Below are 22,273 nucleotides of genomic sequence, written 5' to 3' on the forward strand. Positions count from 1 at the left end.
TATTGTTTTTTTCTGGACTTTTTTTTGTTACAATTTCAGTTTACTTTTTATAAGTGTTTGAAAAACATATTAACAATGTAAAGTGGGTGTTATTTTTTTTTAACGTTTGGTCTATTCAACTGTAAAATAGGCAATTCGTTAGTCATGTTTTAACAGGCATTCCATATTTTAAAGCTGAGTTGCATGTGATAATGTACACTTCCGTCCACTATGTATTAATTTACTACTTTTACTTCAGCAGTTTGACCTATTAGAATCACATCTGCCAGTGATAATTTGATCTGTTTATAATTTTAGCATTTTAATTTAATTAACTTCTTTGATCCACACAAGATACATGACTACAATGATTTTTATTTTATTTGAGACAATTCTATAAGATATTAGGCCTATACTTTGTTTACTATTGTATGGAGAATGATTATTTAAAATGGGTTTTATCATGTTTGAAATGTGTTTGTTACATACATGTAAGTTTATAGTAACCTGTTTTACAGATGATATTTCTTACATACATGTAAGTTTATAGTAACCTGTTTTACAGATGATATTTCTTACATACATGTAAGTTTATAGTATCCTGTTTTACAGATATTTCTTACATACATGTAAGTGTATAGTATCCTGTTTTACAGATGATATTTCTTTGTTTTAGCCATGTGTATGTTTGCTGTATGCATGTAAGTTTGTAGCCTATTCTTTCAAAAGCTACAATATCTTAGTTTTTATTTTTAACCATTTGTGTGTTTGGCGGTGTGATAAATATTGCAACTCGTAACTAAATCTAGTTCCAAGAAATAAAATATTTATTAATATCTAATTAAACTTATAATTTTTTAAGGTTTGCCATATAAATACCTGATGGTTTTAATTTTTCTTAAAGTACTCTATTATGTACTGTGTTTCTAACCAATATCAATACTGATTGATTTTTTTTTTAAAAACTGAAACGGTAGAGAGAGGGGGGGAAAATAACCATAAAATAAAAAAATACAAGTTTATAAAAAAAAAAGAAAAAATTTCATAATTTTTTTTTTAAGAAACTTAAATTAAAATACATGTTGTACAGCTTTCCTATTGGGGGACCAAATGGTGCAGAGGCTAGTGACCAAGCTCCATAAACAAGAAGTGGTGGGATCAATACCCTGGAAGAAACAAGCAAGCAAGAAAAAGCATGAGGCAAAGCAGGCAAAACACCAGGCAGGCAGCAAACACACCCCCCCCCCTCCACACCCACATGCTAAACCAACATAACAATGACAAGAACCAAAATTTGTATAAACAAATTGCTGTTTAATTTTCATATCTTTTTCTTAAAACAAACACTGTAAATATGAAATGTGGAGTGTTTTATAAATAAAGTTTTTCTTCAGTGTCTAGAAGTTCTGGCAGTTTAAAATAATGTGTATAGAGTAGGAAGAAAAGATGAAATAGGTTTTGTACAAAAACCTGCAGATGAATATTTTTATTTGATTGTATATTCTAAAACATGCATATTTGATTGCAACACACACACATTTTAAAAGCATATGAAAAACTTTTTTAAAAATAAAATATCAAGAGAAAAACACCCAGCTTTTTACAATGAAAATTTAGACATTTCCTTTTAATGTAGTAACAAAATAAATAGGGGGAAAAATATGCACATTTTGCCAATACAAACCATTAGCTTTCAAAATTTATTAGCTACATGATATTGTCAAACATTTACCCCTGCTGCAGGCCCCCCCCCCCATTCAATTAACCCCATTTTCATCCTCAGCAAGGTTTACATAATGCACAATACCTACTCAACTTACTGTTTTCAGACTTGTATACTAACTCAATCATCCATTTTAGTTCTTCTTTTTCTAAGTTTGCATCAAGCACTCACACAACTTAACTCATTTAATGTGGGCTGCCTTATTAAAATGTTAGTGTAATAAACTGATTTTATGAGAGACTTTAATTTGATGCAAAAAATAACAAAGGCATAATATGCTCATAATATTCAGAATGCTGATTTAAAAAGTGACTTTTTTTAAAAACATTATCCAATACATTTAATAAAACTAATTGCTATGTACATGTAAAAGTTAGATAAATTGTAATAATCTATTGGAATGCTAAGAAATTGCTTATCTTATTAAAAAATAAACCGGAATTTAAGTTAAAAGAAAAAAACTAAGTCTATTTTCACTGAAATAAAAATCTTAACAATAGAAATAAATGTTCAATTTGTATACTAGTAAACACATCATATATCAAGGGAGATTATAAAACAACTAATTGATGCACCTGGAACATTAAAAAGTGAAGTGAGATAAACCATTTTACAAGAGTTGGAGTCTTTTGATGGCTTTAAACTGGTCAGGAATTTCTTTCAATGCATGTAGAGCAAACGACGCATTTGGGTTGGAGACACCAGTTATAGCAGCAGCGTAGTCAACAAAGTGGAAATTGTCAAAGTTTCTAATGGGCAGTTTTTCATCAAATTCCTGAAATTAAATAAACTAGTTGCTTCATGTTTGTTAAACAACAAAGTCATAGCCAAATTAAAAAATGCTTATTTTGTGGAGTAATTTCTCTGCAAAGCTCTCTATAACTTAATAATTATTTTGAAGATGATCTCTTTAAAAAAGCTACGCGTTCCATTTTTTGTGCTAAAGTACATAATCTTTTTTCTAATTTCATAAACCAAATAAAATTCTGACAAAATTGTGACATTCAGATTTCCAAATATTCCATGACTCTTTAAAAAAATTTTTTACACTTAACCACATCGCACTACATAAGGCAGTATTGTGCTTAGGCTTTATTCCATAGGTTTCTTAAAAATGTTTGTTTTATAATACCAACATTTAATTTAGTAACTGACCTTCATGGTATCCCATGGTCCATCGCCCACACCAACTGTGATTATGGATAATGGGTAATTAGATGCTTCAACAATGGCTTCTATAGTAGCTCTTTCATTGGTCACTTGCCCATCAGCAACAATAACCAAAATGTGATACTATAAAAATAAGCGGAACAAAAATTTAGAATAAAGAAAAAATATTTTTACAGCAAAAAAAAATTTGTTGCCACTTCTTAGGAATGAAATGGCCAAGTAAACAATTAAGAAATACACAAAATAAACAATGAATTGATTTAATCAAATAAGATTCATTTCATTTGTGTTTATCTTGTCATTGCAATTCTTTTTCTTAAAAGGAGTGGGAAAAGATATTTTGCTTTCTAAAGAGGAAAGTTGATTATCTAATTAAATGTAGACTCCGTAAACAACACTTACGGATCTGGTTTCTTTAACTATATCAATAGCTTGGCGGATAAGTGGTGCAAAATTGGTAGGGCCACCCAGGCGAACTTTTGGTGTTAACTGGTTGTAAATCTCAAGCACCTCTTTAAAGCCTGCAGGAATTCCCTGTGGATTACAATGTTATACATTTAATATAGAAATATTTTTTTTGTTCAGTGGATTTTTTTGTTCAGTGGATTTTTTCCAGGATTGTAGAATTGTATTGGGTTCTTTATGCAGGATTATAGAATTGTATTGGGTTCTAAGGCAGGATTATAGAATTGTATTGGGTTATAAGGTAAACTTAACATCATTTTCAACAGATAACCCTTTTAAGTCCAACCTTTTGTTAGCACTATTCTGCCACATGGAATCAAAGTGAAATAACTCGTTTTAATTTCAATATGCTTTTTGATTAAAAAAATAGAATTATTAGATTGGGAATAAATTCACTTTAAGCTTTCAATAAATTTGATGTTTTAAAAAAATATTTTATTAAATGCCTTATTTATTTTTAAATCTCATTCTTTCTAAATGTATAAATTCACTGATAGAAATTAGAAATCAAAATAAAACTTGAGAAATCAGTTGAAAAAAATAGCCACAAAAGATTTCAAACTACTATGCATTAACAATGCATATGTTATAAATCAATACATTTAGTGAGAAAGACTTGTAAGTTTAGTCTAGAATGAAAATTGTCCAAGGATTTAAGGTAAAATACAAGTTTTTCTGCACTTAGTGAGATAAATCAAGGGTAACTTACATCAGGTTTGAGTGCAAACACTGAGCGATCCTTAGTATAGGCATCTCCAAAACCAAAGGCTGGAATAGCTCCATCACTATCGAAAGGCTCCAAAGTTTCACCAAGTGCACAAATAACCTAAATACACAACAACAAATCATTAAATTATTTCTCAAGCTGCAAAGATCTTACACTACATACTAATTACATTTAAATTAACACAATAATGCTATATTACAAGTCAATTAATATATACTTAAGGTTAAACTATTTTTTTACTCACACTTTGGTAAGGGTTGAGGATTTTATCACTGATGTCATGAAGACATTTCCCCCCAAATGTTTTTTTACCTTGGAGATAATTAGATCCAGTATAATCGATACCTGAAATAAAAAAATAATATCAATTAAACTCAGAATGACCTTAAAAAACGAGAAATTTTTCAAATAACAATGATTCAGAATAATTAACAAAAATAATTCAATTTTAAATATGAGAAACCTAGAAAGTCTATGTTTTTAAAAAGGAAGCATCTAAAAAAATAACCATTTAAAAGAAATCTATATTGTGTCTGGAATATTCAAACGACATCTGCTCCCTCCTTACCAAATATTAAATTGCAGTTTTCTAAACCAGCTTTAGCAATAACAGCACTGACTTCATCAAGGGATTTAATCTCACTAGCAACCTGAAATGATAAACCATAGATTCATAGTTTGTTTGCTTTTATAAAAAAAAAAACATAGCATGACAAAGATTTTAATAAACTAGGGCTATTAAATTTTGAAAATTTCATTACTCTGTACAAAATCATACTGCATGGTATTTCATTGAAACTTGCTCTACTAAAGCTTTAATCCGAAATATAATTCTTATCTCTATGGTAAGGGGTCAATCATTTATAACATCCACACAAACTCTCAATTTTAGACTGCCTCTCGACCCTCCCCATATGCACTAAAATTCAATAGTAATATCAAAAAGTTTACTTTGATATAGCTACTAATTCAGTATAAAGTATTGTATAAGTGTATGATGCGACAATAATTGCATAGTAATTCATTTTAATTGGTATTATCTTCTTTCAAAAACTGATATCTTATGTTGAATCTAGGACGAGAATGTATTGAGAAAACAAATAAAATGATATTAATATTAAGGGCTTGTTTCATTATAAGCAGATTTGTTCTATTTGTGAACAAAAAACTGACATTAATATTAATTTTTACATGGAAAGAAAAGCTTTTAAAGTGTAATTTTCTGTAAAAACTTGATTTAAATTTTAATATATTTTTTCCCTATTGTAAACAAAAGCTTACCTTCTGCACTGACTCTGCTTTAAACAGTTCATACAAAGTTTCCGCCCGCTGTGTTTGAGCAAATAAACTTTTCTGTTTCCTTGTCTTGATGGTTTCTTCCTTTACTTCAGATATTAACCTCCTTTCTTCAGATGCAGGCAAATCTAGATAGGATAGAAGAGTTGGAATTGTATTTAAAAACCTGCTTAAAAGGGGAAAAAATTTAGAAAAATTATTAAGCCAGAATTTTTTAAATCTTTAGGCAGCATATATTTGCATTAAAGAATATACATTTATTTCCACTTTTTTTTAAATTTTATTTAAATTTCTAATACAGTAAAAAAAAAACAACACAAAATAGGCTACTTTCCACTAATACCTAAAATATTGAAAATAGAGAAACAGCTGCTGTAAATTGATACTTTAATTCAGCCATATATCTGGTCTAAATGTATTGTAACCTTACTTTGAACTGAATAAAAACGTGTCCAGAGTTTCTTCCAGGCATCTCTCCGGGGTGTCGAAGCCCCCCCCCCCCCCCGTAAAATTTTTACCGCCCCCCCCCCAGAACGAAATGAAATTTATATAATTTATATAGAAAATATATACTTTTAACAGTGTCCGCCCCCTGGAAAAAAGTCTATGTCTTCTGCATATTTCTACTTTTTGGTTGGCCAAAATAAAATCTATTTGATATTATTTAGGCCAACATAGGTATAGCTGAGCGTAAGTCTTACACTCATAGGCCTACAACTTAGCATCTATATTTAGTAAAAACATAATTATAATTAGACTAGATCTGGGTAATAAGAAATTTAAGGAATGGTTAAAATGTTTATTTTAGCTATAGTCACAACTATAGGGATTCTATAGTACTTTATTTTTATACACTTTCCTCCCAATGATCACAGCTAGGTTCTCTATATTCCCTCCCTTAACTCAAAATGACATTACACTTCTGTCTCCCCTCTATTTTTTAAATATAATGTGGGTAAAGATTAAGTTAGGTTTATTGTTCAATTTTATATCAATTTGTGAATAAAACTTTTAATAATGCAAAAGTTAATCGAAGTGTCTATTCCCAGTTGACTAGCAATAGCCATATTAGGGCTATTCACAGTCATGAATGTTTTTGATAGATGTTATGTTAAAAACACAAAATTAAGCATGAAGTTGTGTGGTCGAATGGAAATGGGGGTGACCGGAAGATGTGGGTTCGAACACATCAGATGCCTTTTCTTTTGAGTTATTCCCCTATCATCAAAATTTCATTTTTTCCCATTGTTCATGAAAGGGTTTTGTTTGTTAATTTTTTAATCGTTTGTGCCAAAAAAATTTTAAAAAAAAAACCTGTCCCTTAGATTTTTGCTAAGAGAAAACAACTTGAGAAAAGTGTGATGGAAACGGTGAATTATAGTCAGTTTCTTCCAGGCATCTCTTCGGGGGGGGGCTCTGCCTCCCCCCCCCCTGAAGAAGGTCTACCACCCCACCCCTTCCTCGAACGAGATAAGAGTTTATAATTTTTTATATAGTAAACATATACTTTTACTAGACACCCCCCCCTCCCTCTAGAGAAGAAACACTGATTATAGTTGATTAAAAGTTAAAAGAGACTTCCTATTTCACCTGATATTTGTTCTATGTGAATTTTAAATGGTAATCAACAGTTGTAAAGTAATGCAAACTACAAACTACTTAAAATCTGCTTACTTTAATTAATAATTAGTGCAACAAAACAGTCTAAATTTTAAAAATTGTCTACAATACTCTACCTAGAAATCTACAACCTACAGATCTATTGTATTCAAGAGTCTAGCGTCCAGATCTAGATCTATAAATCTATATAGATCTTAATCTATATTTAGTATTATTTAGATAGATGCTCGTTCTTTCCCTTTTTTTCCTGAATGATGCTAGGCTAATTTCATTTTTGTATTAAACCTAACTAACTAGATTGTAGATCTGTTTACTAACTAAACGAGTGAATGCGTAAATTTAGACGACTAGAATCTATGGACAGATACTGGTTTCAGATAATATAGACTCTTCCATAAAATAGGTGTGTTGGGTTGTTAGTAGTATTGTAATCTCGACTAATTTTATGATTAGAAATTAGGTTTAGGCATATGGTAGGACCCAGGGTTACGGTTAGGTGAAATACTAGTGAAATAGGTAGGTAGTTAGTTACTATAGTATTAGTTACTTAGTAGATCTAGTTAGGTACTACCTACATCTGGGTAGTGTAGGGCGTAGGGACAGGGTTAGCATTGACATTGGCCAGCCATGTGTGTATTTTAAATAAGTAGATCTAGATCTAGATATTCTCCCAAATCCATATTAAAAGCTTAATTTTTTTTTTTAAATGTAGGCCAACATTTCATTTAAACATGTCACATTCTATAGGAAAGGTCCATACATTCCTAAATCTAGAATCTAGATTAGATACAGATCTGGTCTTGATCCGAGTTTAAGTTTTAGATCTACACACCTTTTCTGCCAGGTACTGTTCTGCGTTTTTTCATACAGTACAAAAGCAGTACCAGCACTATAACTGCTGCTAAAACTAACGAAACAAAATCTGCTTCCATCTTTAAAAGTTGTAGTCAAATAGGCCTAGATAAAACTTGTTGAAGGCCTACCGTAAGTCTGAAATTTGAAAATGAAAATGTAATTGGAATAATGAAAGTACAACCAAGATCAAATAGATATAGATCTAGGGCCTACTCAGACGCAGCTTATAAGATCATAATATGCATTGCATTATATAAATAAGATGGGATAATCTACTAAGCCATCTGATTTTTATTCTAAAAGAAATAGATCTAGATGTTTTGATTTGTTTAGGTCAGGATATTTTTCAGTGTGAGTTGCACTTTCGCTCGATTATCCCACAAGTATTTCCGCCCTAATCGGTCTGGTCGTATATTATCGTGTTATTAATGTATTTTTTTGAAAATGCTCTGCGGCGTATCAATGGATGTTGAATGGTTGTTATAGTTCACATAGATCCTCAAAATTACAATTTCTTTTATGAAATGTTATGTTAAAGCGAGTAGTGACCTCTCTCTCAATCGTGTCGTTTTCAACGCTCAGTTTCAATAATGTTAACCCACCTTTTTTTTTTACCATGGCAAACTTTTGCCTAAGCACTGCTAATAATTAATAACGTAATGTTTGTTGTTTATTTACATTTCGGTTTAACTTTTGAAGCATTGTGGTGGTTTTTAAAAGATAAAACGCACGCTAATCTAAAATATACTTTTGACAACGCGAAAATACGCATATTAAAAGCAATAGAAAAGTGAGATTTTGTTATATTCAAATCTGTACTCCCAACAAGCTTTTGGCCTACTTGGCCAAACTGGTCAGATTTTTCTCAAATGAGAAGACAAATATATTTAAGTGTTGTTCTTTTGTTGTTTTTTTTTAATTAAGAAAATATTTTTAATACTTAAATACATAAATGCACAAGAAGCTTATAATTATTACTCATTGGAATTACAAACTATCAGCACCCAGAGTTTTTATATTAAAAAAAAAATCCTACTAAAATTTTATACCTTGATAACAAAGACGAATAAAAAGAAAGCAATATAATTGCCTTTACAGCTAAGACGCCAGAGCTATAAATGCCACCTCATAAAAACGAGCTGAAAGAATGTGCATAAAATGTGTCACGTTTTTATCGTTTAGAAAACAAAATGGTCATGTGAGTTTAACACATAAAATAAAATAAGCGATCTTTTCATGAAAAGTTGAAAACATTTTTTTTTTAAAGTTTGGCAGCCTACATTCATCTTAGTACAATGCATTGGTAATACCCAGTGCAAAATCGGGATTTTAGTAGAATTTATAAAAATACATCACGCTTTTTTTTCAGTTAAACAACGGTAAATGACCGATAGTAATATTTTTTCTTAATTGTTACTGTTTCCAAAATTAATTTCTGTTCTGTTAAGTGTGATTTTCTTGGTGTGTAATATAATATGTTAGGTGTGTAACTCATGAGCTAACAGTGTAACTGTAGTGTAACAAAGTGGTATGTTAGGTGTGTTGCGTAGAATGTGCCTTGTGTCTAGAACTGACGTAATAGGGGTGTAACTTAAGCACTAGGTGTGTAACATATGAGTGCGCTTGGCGTGTAATATACAGGTGTGGTAGTTGTATAATATAGAGGTGCACTAGACGTGTAGCACACAGGTGCACCAGATGTGTAACATACAGGTGCACCAGATGTGTAACATACAGGTGCACGAGATGTGTCACATACAGGTGCACCAGATGTGTCACATACAGGTGCACCAGATGTGTAACATACATGTGAACTAGTTGTGTAACACACAGGTACACCAGATGTGTAACATACAGGTGCACCATAAAATAAATCGAAATGGTTAAATAAATCACCTGTAAAAATAACCTGACAAGCCTATTTAAAAAAAAATTTCATCGCCATTACAACTGTATTCTAAATAGAATTCCGAAAAAAATTGACAGTCAAATAAAGCACACGGCGCGACCTACTTTTAACATTTCAGGTAAAGAAACGCTGTGTACATCCGTCTTGTCAAGTTTCTACCTAACTTTTTACATCGTCAATGGGCAATGACACCCCCCCCCCCCTCGCCCACTCCCTTCCCTCCAGTATAAAAATAGCCTGTGTTGTTTTTTTTTTATATTAGAGTAGACGAAAAGCTATTTAAACACCTTTTGTTCGCGTGTTGAATCGTCTGCTTTTGTCACCAATGCGCAGCTTTTCGCACTTTAAAAAAAGAGTTAGGTCTTAACAGCTCATATGGGTTGTAAACTTTTCACTATTCACCCTGTTTTTTTGTGTGAAGCTTTTCATTCTTGATATTCTTTGATGAAGTATAAATCTCTAGACTCGTTTAATTTTTTTACTTTCTCGTATATACGTAGTATAGAGAAAGTATTGTAATCTTGCAAAAAAAAAAAAAATCGAGATTTTTACAAATCTCGACGTTTTACACCTCACTGATACGGAAAAACATAATTTTGCAATCTTGTCCGTATGTCTGTGTGTGTGTGTGTCTGTCTGTCTGTCTGTCTGTCCGTGTGTAAACACGATAACTTGAGTACCGTTACAGCTAGGTTGATGAAATTTCATATATAAGTATTTTATCAAAATCGTAGATCCGTATCAACTTTTGAGCGATTTCCGATAACCGGAAGTGGTACTTTTCCTACTTTGAATTTTTCAAAAGCCTATAACTTGAGTACTATTTCAGATAGATAAATGAAATTTCACATGTAAGTAAAAGATCTAATTCTCTACCTTCTGTTAAATTTTGAGTAATTTCCGTTGACTGGAAGTAGTAATTTACGCTACTTCCGATTTCTCAAAAAACTAATGTAAATTTTTAAAGTACTAATAATATTGCGCACTATTATACGCGTTTTTATTCGGCGTTTGCTTGGTGCGCAATGTTTTTTTTATGAGATTCTATTCTATTTTTAAAAGTTTAAGTATTTAAAATGGATTAAAAATCACAACTATATCCCCAGTTACCACCCCCTGTTGTTTTATATAAGAATATTCGAGAAAGTTTAGGGGAGATCACTCCCGGTTTATTTTTAAATGAAAGTCATACTGTGTTCTGCGCTTGAAGCCCGACACAATGTGTTAATGATGTGCAACCTTTACAAACAGTGTTTCTTCCACACTTTTTTCTCCGGGGGGGGGGGGGGGGACACTTAAAATTTTCGGTGGGGCGGACTAAAATTTCCAAGGAGGCGGATACGGTTTAAAGTATATATTTTCTATATAAATTCCATCTGGAAGAAACTCTGTTTACAAAGAGATACAATCTCTATATTTCAACATGAAAAGGTAGCATTAATATAAAATAGAGAGTCAAGACTAAAGATATCACGTGAAAACTTAGCCAGCATAGATAGGTAGCCAAAACAAAAGTAGCCCACTCAAAATGTTGCCAACATTTAAAATAACCAACACAAAATATGACAAAACACGACAGTACTTTTAACAAACTATAAAGCTTCTAAATTAAAACATCTCTATAAAAATTATAATAGGTTCTACTTACCTATGAAATGTGACCACGCTAACTCTTCATATGCCAAACTAACAGAATCAGATAAACTCTACTCCCTATAGACCATCAGGACCGAAAGTGTTACAATTATTTTTCTTTACCTACAGTGCGTGGTTTTGTTTTCAAACAAGGTATAGAAACCTTTGAGGTGAAGTCAAATAGTTAGACGAGTTAAGACGCGGCCTATTTCTGTGTCGATATCCGGTTTGGCCTAACAGCAATCTTAACATTTGGTCTCTTGCAGAGGGGGGGGGGGGGTGCAGTTTTTGCTATACCGTTTTGCAGAAAAACGATTCATCGACTTACCACTTCGCCGACAGCAGTTTTGTAGCATCAAGTAATATAAATAAATGATGTATGTATTTTATCTTTGTCTAAAGAATGGCTTTCGACGAAATAGAAAGGGGGGGGGGAGGTCTATTACACGGAATAGGCCAAATGGAATCACCAAATCGTGATTAAACAGTGCTAGCATATAGGTTTGTAGTAGCACAGTTAACAGTCGTGTGGCCTACCTTGATTTCGCAAGTAAAAATAATATTTTCAAATAAGCGAAACAAATTTTTTCAAGAAATAACAGTAGCGATTGGGGACGGCGTTGTCGGGTGGGGGGGGGGGGGGGGTGTATGATTTCTAACTCCATAAATTCCGAGTTCGGACCTACGGACAGATGAGGCTCGTTATCTGGAGACAGCAACCCATCCAAGAGAGAAGACTCCAAAATTTAGCAACTGCTGCCTTGTAGATTGTTTATTTGACAGCTGCCTTGTAGATTGTTTTTGCACTTTTGGGTGGAGTAATCCCATTAGCGTAGCGGGGGGGGGGGGGGACGACGGCGGGGGGGGGGGGGGAACGACGGTACATATGTCCCCGGGCGCCGACCTTAAGGGTCGCCAAAATGGGTTGGAAAAATAAATTGAAAGGTTGAGGGGAATGCAAATCGAAAGTTTGAGGTGGGGGGGGGGGGGGGGGGGTTGCAAATCGAAAAGTTTGTCCCCGGTCGCCGGGAAGGGTCGCTACGCCTCTGAGTAATCCAAAAAGAAAAGCAGGCTGAGATCGGGGTCAACGGGCCATATGACCAAATAACATGTTGACAGGTAATATTTAATTGTGTTGTAGGGAATATTAGTTAAGCACGAAGATAAAAACAAAAGAGATTTCCCTCCCGCCTTCAAATATCTTCAAAGTTCAGAAAATCGTGTTTTAAAACTAGGCCATGTATTGATAACACTTTTGTAATGTAAGCAAACACTTGAGTCTTATCTTTCTACCCCCCCCCCCCCCCACCCCAACAGTTTACAGACCCACCCACCTCCCACTCACGTATTTCAGCACCCCATATCGGCTGGGTAAAATGACAAAAGTCAAGCAGACGACCGTTGTCGTCAACAGATTTATGGCCTAAAAGGCCGAGTTGAGTGTTATTGATGGGGAAGTGGAATAAATTATACTAAGGGACTAAACTCTAAATCTAATACATAATTATATGTATCTAGGGCGTCTCGAGGGAGGAGCGCCCTGGGTGCTCTTTTTATTAATATTATAAATGATGAATGTGTATATATATATATATATATATATATATATATATATATATATATATATATATATATATATATATATATATATATATATATATATATATATAGTCTATATACAGAAGTAATATAAAAAAGAATTCGCCTTGGGCGCTGATCAACGCACCATTATTTAGCACAGGTAAATACATAAAGTTTTATAATGTACGAAACATTTTATTTTCAGACGCAGGTGTGTTAGAAAATCTAAAACGCATACACCCCCACCCCACCCCCCTCGACTTCAGTTAAAAGTTTATTTAACAATGATGCACACTCTCATATAACTACCCTCCTCTCTTCTCTCCCCCCCCCCCCCCCCCCCCCCCCACACACACAAACGAGAACCAGTTGATCAAAATTCCTAACCAATCAATCATATCCGCCGAAATGTAATCTCACTGTATGACGTCAGCGGCTTTTGGGATTTCGCGGGATTTTTTTTTAAATAGCCTCGAAACCTCCGCCTAAAATTAAAATGATAAGAATGCATTTTTACTTTCTCGTATATACGAAGTATAGAGAAAGTCTTGTAATCGTGCAAAAAAAAAAAATCGAGATTTTTGCAAATCTCGACGTTTTGCATCTCACTGATACGGAAAAACATATTTTTGCAATCTTGTCCGTATGTCTGTGTGTCTGTGTGTGTGTGTGTGTGTGTGTCCCAGAGGCGTATCCAGGTTTTCGTTGTAGGGGGAGCGAAATGAGCAAAAAAAGGCGCCGAATACTTAACACGTTATAGGCCTATATATATATATATATATATATATATATATATATATATATATATATATATATATATATATATATATATATATATATATATATTTATATATATATATATATATATATATATATATATATATATATATATATATATATATATATATATATATATATATAGCAGTATGTCATTAATTCGCTGTGATGTAAAATAAATTGAAAGTAGCACTCTGAAGAAATAAGAAAAAACACACAATGTTGGCCGACAAAACAAAAATTGTATCAATCTAAACAATATATATATATATATATATATATATATATATATATATATATATATATATATATATATACACTACAACCAAAAACAATGAACGTAACGTAACACAATCTGTTTTGTAATTCTTGTAAACAAAATTTCTTACATAGTAATTCCTGGGGAATTATTTAAGACAAGGGAAATAGGGGAAATAATCACTCTCTTAATATAAATATGTATATATCTACATATTTAATTATAAATGTCAAAACAAATAAATAATTACTATAGAATATAATGAAATTGTTTAACACTATTCGTGTTTACAAAATGTTTTTGTCTATAATCAGAATTTAATATATCGTCATCATAAATGCTAAAAAATCACAGCATAATGAAAGTTTTTAAAATCAGAGTTGGTATAAAAGCACTCTTTTCGATAACTAGAAAAACATTCGGAATAACAGCCTACATATAACTAAATATCAGTCTTTCAGTTCAGTACATACATTTTGATTAACTACTGCTTCTTTGTGTTCTTTAAAGATAATTTTTTTAACATAGGTATGTGTTAGATCACTGTATTGATCACACACCTTTTTACTGGTAATTTTAAAAACAATATTCTCATAGTGTTACGTTTAAAATGCTAATTTTCTGGCGGCATGGTACTATGGTACATCATTACGCGTTCTCTACATGTACTTAACAGATCAGTTCGTGGGTGGGTTGGGGGGGGGGGAAGGGTTCAACTTCAATCACCACTGTCCGTTTACTTTAGGTCAATTATCCAACCCAGTGTATACCTAGGTGTGACGTTAATGTCGCTCTACACAATTGTGGTGGTGAGGTGTGGAGGGGGGGGGGCGGGGGGGGGGGAGATAACCAACTCAGAGTGAACATAGCGTCAGTTTTTAGATGACTGTTCTAAACATACATATATAGTACACAAATATATATTACACAGATATATATTACAGAAATAGATTTAAATAAGTAGCAGTGGTATTATGACAATATTTTTTTACAGAGGGGTCCATGGGGGAGGGGGGGTTGTAACTGTTTCATATAATTTGTAATCGTAATCACTATCGCCCAAACTATTACTGTATCGTAATTTTTTTTAAAAATTAATTACAAGATTCAAACTGTATATATAAAGTAATTATGTGTGAAGTTTTATGTATAACATTTTCTAATTCAATTATTCGTAAGCAAATACATTATACAGTTGCCTTAAACACCCCTCTTGCCAATTGGTACTACCGTAGAGGTATTTTAAAAATTGCAATACATCGTAATTGTTATTTTTAGAATGGCAAACTGATGCAGCTGTTAATACGTGCTGTAAACGTAGACACTACTAGACTAGAACAAAAATGCAAAATATTGCTGCATGAAAAGAAATCTTGTGATTTACATAGATGTGCCGACCAAAAATATTTTTTTAACAAATATCATTGTTTAAAACTTTGAATTTAAAAAGTTTCCAAAAAGGCGCCACTTTGCTGAAAATGGCCAGAGGGGGAGCGGCCGCTCCCCCTGCTCCCCCCCTGCGTACGCTACTGGTGTGTCCGTGTGTAAACACGATAACTTGAGTACCGTTACAGCTAGGTTGATGAAATTTCATATATAAGTATTTAATCAAAATCGTAGATCCGTATCAACTTTTGAGCGATTTCCGATAACCGGAAGTGGTACTTTTCCTACTTTGAATTTTTCAAAAGCCTATAACTTGAGTACTATTTCAGATAGATAAATGAAATTTCATACGTAAGTAAAAGATCTAATTCTCTACCTTCTATTAAATTTTGAGTAATTTCCGTTGACTGGAAGTAGTACTTTACGCTACTTCCGATTTCTCAAAAAACTAATGTAAATTTTAAAAGTAATAATAATATTGCGCACTATTATGCGCTTTTTTATTTCGCGTTCACTTGGTGTGCAATTAATTTGTCTACGAGATTTTATTCTATTTTTAAAACTTTAAGTATTTAAAATGGATTAAAAATCATGTCTATAGCCCGAGTTCCCATCCCCTGTTATTTTATATAAGAATATTCGAGAAAGTTTAGGGGAGATCACTCCCGGTTTATTAGAATAGAAGGTTGACATGTTTTAAATACCACGGGGAAACAAGATTTATCGGCCTTGCTATTTTCGTACAATAACAAACATTAAACATCAAAGAGATGAAGGAAGATTTAATTGGATTGGAGGGGGATCCCTTCCAACACTAACATTAAGAACGAAGAAGAAGAAGAATTGGACTACGTCATTTTTAGCGCAATTTCCATACTGGACAATTGCGATTATTAACTCGTCATTTCTGGATGGATGTGTGTCCGCAGCTTTAAGTCGTATCTCCTCCTCAACGAAGCAATATCGAGGACTAGTTCCAAAGCAAATATGTTAAGCAAGTTCCGAGGATGATTGTGGGCCAAAAAAATTCCCGGAATTCCTTCCTGAATTTCCCGGAAAAGCCAAAAAAACTCGAAAAAATGCAGTTTTTGGTCCATATCTCGGCAACCAGACCACTTAGCGACTTGAAACATTTACCAATCGATTTCTGCCATAATTTAGAACAATATTGCCGAAGAAAGTTTTCAAAAATATCCTTTTGTTCGGTCACAAAAAATTAATTAAGGAAATTGCGCTTAAATTGTCACTAGACTTTTTATTAACTTGTTTTTAATACATAGATCTAATCCTTTTTCACTGCAAGACATATTTTTTTTTTACCCTTGAAAATTGAAAATTTAATCTTCTTTGAATGTCTGTGCTTGCATAAATAAAAGGGACTTCTGAATATAAGTGACTTTTTAATAAAAGTGACGTCTGAATAAAAGTGACTTCTGAATATAAGTGACTTTTTAATAAAAGTGACGTCTGAATAAAAGTGAATTCTGAATAAAAGTGACTTCTGAATAAAAGTGACTTTAAGTCACGAGGAAGTGATCACGAAATATAAACCTATCCCCACCCCAACAATCACTTCACGGACGGTTTCTCGCATCATGTTTCAAATAATCAACTAATAGATAAACATACATTTCTAGATTTCAATACACGATAAACTCAAATAATCAACTCAACTAATTAGATAAACAGATACTTTTCTAGATTTCAATACTGTTACGGGCCAGTTGTAGGTTAGTTTAGAATAGGTTAGAATAGTCTAGAACTAGGGGAGAGTGCCTGTGTGAGTGGAGTTCACCTTACTGTGTAGTTACCCTTGTGTGTTTATGTCTTGTAATCCCAAGGTCGAATGCGGGTATAAAAGGGGGAGTGAACGATTGTGGGGGGCAGTCAGCGGGTTAGTAGCGGTTAGGACGAGGGCTGTTATGGTACGCTTGAATGCATTGAGACAAATAAAAGGAGTGAAGTTATACACGAAGCGTTGTTATTGAATTCGAATCTAACCCGGACGTAACAAATACACGATATATTCAAATAATCAACTCAACTAATTAGATAAACAGATACATTTCTAGATTTCAATACACGATATACTCAAATAATTAGCTCAACTAATTAGATAAACAGATACATTTCTAGATTTCAATACACGATATACTCAAATAATCAACTCAACTAATTAGATAAACAGATACATTTCTAGATTTCAATACATGATACACGTAGAGTTTGTTTTTAACGGAGGCCCACACGACAGATACAAGTGAACCGTGACGGGGAACACACATGTTATCGTTTTATCATGGATGAGCAGTCAGGCATAAAGCGAGTGAAGAAAAGGTTCGGGAAACTTGAGCTGTTTACTTGTTTGTGTCAGTCGAACAAAAATAGAGAACACATGTAAGAATAGCCGTTGACGATTGTGTCAAGATTGTGTCAAAAGACAGACATGCAAAGTAGACATTTAAAGACAGAAATGAATGCTAAAGAATAATATATATATATATATATATATATATATATATATATATATATATATATATATATATATATATATATATATATATATATATATATATATATATATATATATATATATATATATTATAGATGTATATATATATATATATGTATATATATGAGCATAGGGTTATACAAATATATTGCTTTCTTATCGAATCCATGCTATACATTCTAAAAGAGAAGTTAAAAGCGATTGGCCTACAAAATAGGGCCTACACATATTTAATTGGGTCAAACAGATGTGGAGAGTGGACGAGTCTTGGGGCACTGTCAAAACGGCCCGGGACAAAACGGCCCCGTCAAATCGACCTCCGACAAAACGATCCAATGAAATAGCCTCATCAAAAGGGCTCCGACATATTGGCTCCCGTCATATTTATTCAAATTACTGGCGACATATAAGCTCCCGACAAATAGATTTACAAAGTATTAGCTCACGACAATTTGGCTCAGGATATAATATTCCCTACCGACAAATCTAAGAAAACTCAGTTTTCTATTTTACCTACAATAAAATAGTTATTTTAAGATTTATAAAATACACCATACAAAAAGTCGTACAATGTACTTATTATTTATGTTTAATTACATAAGGCACGAGTATTATTTTATGACAAAGTTAATTATTTTATTAATTTTAAAGTAAATTTAGAACATTCATACAGGTTGCTTCCCTTAGTTGCTAACATCAATGTTTGACAAACATAGATCGACCAATTTTGCGCTTTCCTTGTGGGATCCACCTCAATACATGCCTGGTGGTATTAGTTGGCGGTCTGCCCAGCGTGTTCCCTATCGAACCACAACTTCTTTTCCCAATTTTGTTTTTTATCAGCGGAAAGATGTCCTGTCGTTTTCTATTGATGATTTTTAGTTTGTGTAATTTTTTAAACAGGCTGATTTAGTTTAAGCTCAATTATTGTGTTTGCTTTCAGTGTGAGCGGGAAGTGATGACAGCTGATATTAACACTCGGCAGTTTGTAATGAAGTACAATCATGCGAGACAACCCACATTAACATAAAGCACGCTTGGAAATAAAATAAAAAGCACTTGTTAAACATAGCAATTTGTATTTTTCTTGCAAAGCCAAGAAGTCGTTTATAAGAGAAAATATGGGGGCCCTGTACTGATGCCCTGTTATCCCCCACTTTATTCCGTCACTGTCTTCCATCTTTAAACGTCTTCAACATGCGGTTATCTGAAGTGATCACCCAAACACCGACCACGCCCTGATATTGGGGACTAAGGAGATTTTACTAGAAAAAAATCTGTATCTAACATAGTCACATCGGCCTACCTGTTAAACGAAACATCCGTTCAACCAAAACCCCATTCAGCGAAGAATATTTTCAACGAAAAACCCGTTCAACGAAACGATTAATCATTGCATTTAATTAAAATACATTTCTGATTTAGGTCAAAGTTCATTAACAGCCAATGTAAAAATATTTGGGAATAGCACATTTCAAACGTTAAACGACGTAAACCTATTAATAACACGCTATAAATAGCCCGATTGTGAAAGAAAAATGTTGACTTTATAAACAGAGATATCAAGGAGAAATCGACAATTCTATTTTGGGTCTATAATTGATTGAACAGCTTGCCAACGAATTATTCGCTTTTAATGGACAGAGCTAATTGCATTAACATTTTAAACTATTGACTTCAAAAAATCTCCTTTGATTCACCATGCATAGACCCTATAGTAAAAAAATATATCGTTATAAGGCCTCCTGATCAATATTTTAAAATTAGCTTTACAAACTCCCTTCCCGCCCCCTAACACCACCCACGAAGTTACGTCAATCCATCTATAAAACAAAACGCACTCTACTGCTAACTTAGTATGGATAAAAATAGCTAGTGGAATCTTGGTCAATGAAAGCAAAATATTTTTTAAAATGTATTTACGTTTCTGAAATATAGATTAGTATTAATTTAATAAAAATTGAATTCCAACAAAAAAAGAAATAATAAATAAAAAAGTAAAAAAAAAAAAAAACTACTCTCGCTATAGCGCAGAGGCGTAGCGATGGGGGGGGGGGGGGGGCAGGGGTACATATGTCCCCGGGCGCCGACCTTAGGGGGGGGGGCGCCAAAATGGGTTGTAAAAAGAAATTAAAATCTCATTTTAGATGCAGTTTTGCATTGAAAATTAAGAGGTTGTTCCCGAGTGGGGCGCCAAATTGAAAGTTTGTCCCCGGGCACCGGGAAGGGTCGCTACGCCTCTGCTATAGCGTGCAGAAGACTATGCTATTGAGTATGTATTAATATAGTCTTGCAGCTTTTCGTGATGATCATGACGTGTGAGTAGTCGGGAGGGAGGGGGGTGGTCTTAAATGTGGTGATTGTAGATCTACCATTGGTGAAGCAGTGAACATCAATCTCTGAATGGGTCACCAATAAAATAATGTATTGTAAATGTATTCCATACAGGGTGGGTTTCTTTCATACATTTTTCTCGGGAAAGGACGGGGGCACTTGAAACTTACGAGGGGATAGGTAGGCACTAGTTTAAGTGTATATATTTTAAAATATTTTTTTCCCTGTTTTTCCCGGGTAAAAATGCAGGAATGAAGTAGGAAAGAAGCAATGATTCCAGAGGGAGTTTGGGCCTTGTTTCGTGACGTCGGGTATGCTTTCAATTTTTAAACAACCCACCGCGCGCAAAGAGCAAGCGCTTGCCAAGACCGACCAACCAAACAGAGGGGTGGTGCTACTGCATCTAATCATCATTAGTGATGAGTGAACTCAAAATCAATAGGTCTAATGAACTAGTCACGTAGACCTACGCAAATGACCATCTTTTTTTTCTCTACTCCCCCCCCCCAACTAGACCTACACATGTTACATGCGCAGTGTTTCTTTCCGACATTTTTCTCCGGATTAAGGGGGGGGGGGGGGGGGCGGAAGCTGGTAAAAGAATATATTTTCTGTATAAATTCCATTTCGTTTTGGGGTGGGGGGGGGGGGGAGTGGGGGGCGGTAGACTTTCTTCGGGGGTGAGGGGGGGGCGCTTGACACTGGTAAAAGTATAGATTAGAAACTCGTGTGTGTCGTGGAGGGGGGGGGGGGGTGAGGAGTGAGGGGAAAATTTTAGATTTTAAAAACAATAGGTCTTTTACTTTTATTTTAAAAAATCTCCATAGGTCATCTGTATCTGTGTCTATTTTCCACATAAACTCATTGCCATAGTACATTCATTTTTTTTTTTTAAATTTAAAATAGTTGTAAATGTATATACACCTACTATATAGGTCTATCCATTCACATAGACCTAGGGGCGTAGCGAGGGGGGGGGCGGGGTGCGGACCGCACCGGGTGACACCATTCAGGGGGGTGACACCCAGTGTTTCTTCCAGACTTTTTTCTCCGGGGGGGGGGCACTTGAAATCTTCGGGGGGGGGGGGGCGGTAAACTTTCTTCGGGGGGGCGGACACTGTTAAAAGTATATATTTTCTATATAAATTATATAAATTTCATTTCGTTCGGGGGGGGGGGCGGTAAAAATTTTTCGGGGGGGCTTCGCCCCCCCCCCCCCGAAGAGATGCCTGGAAGAAACTCTGCTGACACCATGGCAAAAAATAGCAAAATATATAGAGGTGACACACGACCTCGCTACGCCACTGCATAGACCATAATAATATATAAACATAGGGCTACCATTATGAATCGTAGATTAATTGTTCACTTACCTTAGATATTCTCACGTAATCAACGAAGAAGGAAGTAGATCTATAGGTTCCAACAAAAGTAAATAATAAACATCCTAACTACTCACTAAATCAACATAACACGATATCCACTCTGCATTCACCAGCGTAGACCCAGAGCTATACAATTACAATTTACACCGGGACTGAACTCAGTCCCATACGAGCCCACAGGCGAAAGCACCATACATAGAACAGAAAGTACTCTAAAAATATAAAGCGTTAATGTTTACCTTGCGAACACAGGGGGAAAAACTGGATTGTCGGGTTTAGCGTTTTACACCCCAAAATAGAGCTAGAGGCAGTGGTTTTAAATGCAAGGGATGTAACTCGAGAGCATAGGATTACTACTGCTATTTTCTAATATAATTGTGAAATTACAGCTATTACTATAATCTTTGTCCTCAGCGCGCTATAGAATACGTAATGTAGGCCTACGTTTTACTAGATCCCGCAGGCATATTTAGTGTTTTCACATTGTAAAAAAACGTATTTGTTAATCTACTTGTTTAAGCAAACAGCGCGTGTCGCTTTCAATCGAAGCACATTTTAAATTTTGTTTCAAATAAGTATTACATCTGATTTTTTAAATTTCAATAGTGAATCTAACGATATTGTTTGGTTGGTCATGGGGTTGGGGGTTAGAACAATTAC

At 34.0% G+C, this 22,273-nt stretch overlaps 1 protein-coding gene across 7 annotated transcripts; it reads right to left on the minus strand.

Moving 5' to 3' along the window:
• Positions 1-1,293: 1,293 nt before the first annotated feature.
• On the minus strand, positions 1,294-21,936 carry LOC131952089 (copine family protein 1). Of its 7 annotated transcripts, none has more exons than XM_059314605.1 (9): positions 21,853-21,936; positions 7,813-7,970; positions 5,346-5,488; positions 4,633-4,714; positions 4,309-4,409; positions 4,047-4,163; positions 3,275-3,406; positions 2,858-2,995; positions 1,294-2,477 (listed from the first exon to the last, which is right to left on the minus strand). In XM_059314605.1, exons 2-9 carry the CDS (start codon positions 7,910-7,912, stop codon positions 2,313-2,315), a joined length of 978 nt encoding a protein of 325 aa, XP_059170588.1. In that variant the 5' UTR covers positions 7,913-7,970; positions 21,853-21,936; the 3' UTR covers positions 1,294-2,312. The 7 variants fall into 7 exon arrangements, with proteins under 7 accessions (XP_059170588.1, XP_059170583.1, XP_059170584.1 ...); XM_059314600.1 differs by lacking the exon at positions 21,853-21,936 and adding an exon at positions 21,688-21,816; XM_059314601.1 differs by lacking the exon at positions 21,853-21,936 and adding an exon at positions 11,457-11,604.
• Between the last annotated feature and the right edge of the window lie 337 nt (positions 21,937-22,273).

The sequence above is a fragment of the Physella acuta genome, unplaced genomic scaffold, assembly GCF_028476545.2.
Source record: "Physella acuta isolate Inbredline_101_S28 unplaced genomic scaffold, ASM2847654v3 ptg000851l, whole genome shotgun sequence".
Classification (NCBI taxonomy): Eukaryota; Metazoa; Mollusca; class Gastropoda; family Physidae; genus Physella; species Physella acuta.

What these genes read in the sequence shown, in the direction of transcription:
- LOC131952089 (XM_059314605.1), bottom strand. Translation starts at nt 7,912, where the DNA reads ATGGAAGCAGATTTTGTTTCGTTAGTTTTAGCAGCAGTTATAGTGCTG. An exon ending in AAACTGCAATTTAATATTTG is followed by an intron (nt 4,410 to 4,632) that starts GTAAGGAGGGAG and finishes TTTTTATTTCAG; the next exon opens with GTATCGATTATACTGGATCT. An exon ending in TCCTCAACCCTTACCAAAGT is followed by an intron (nt 4,164 to 4,308) that starts GTGAGTAAAAAA and finishes TTGTGTATTTAG; the next exon opens with GTTATTTGTGCACTTGGTGA.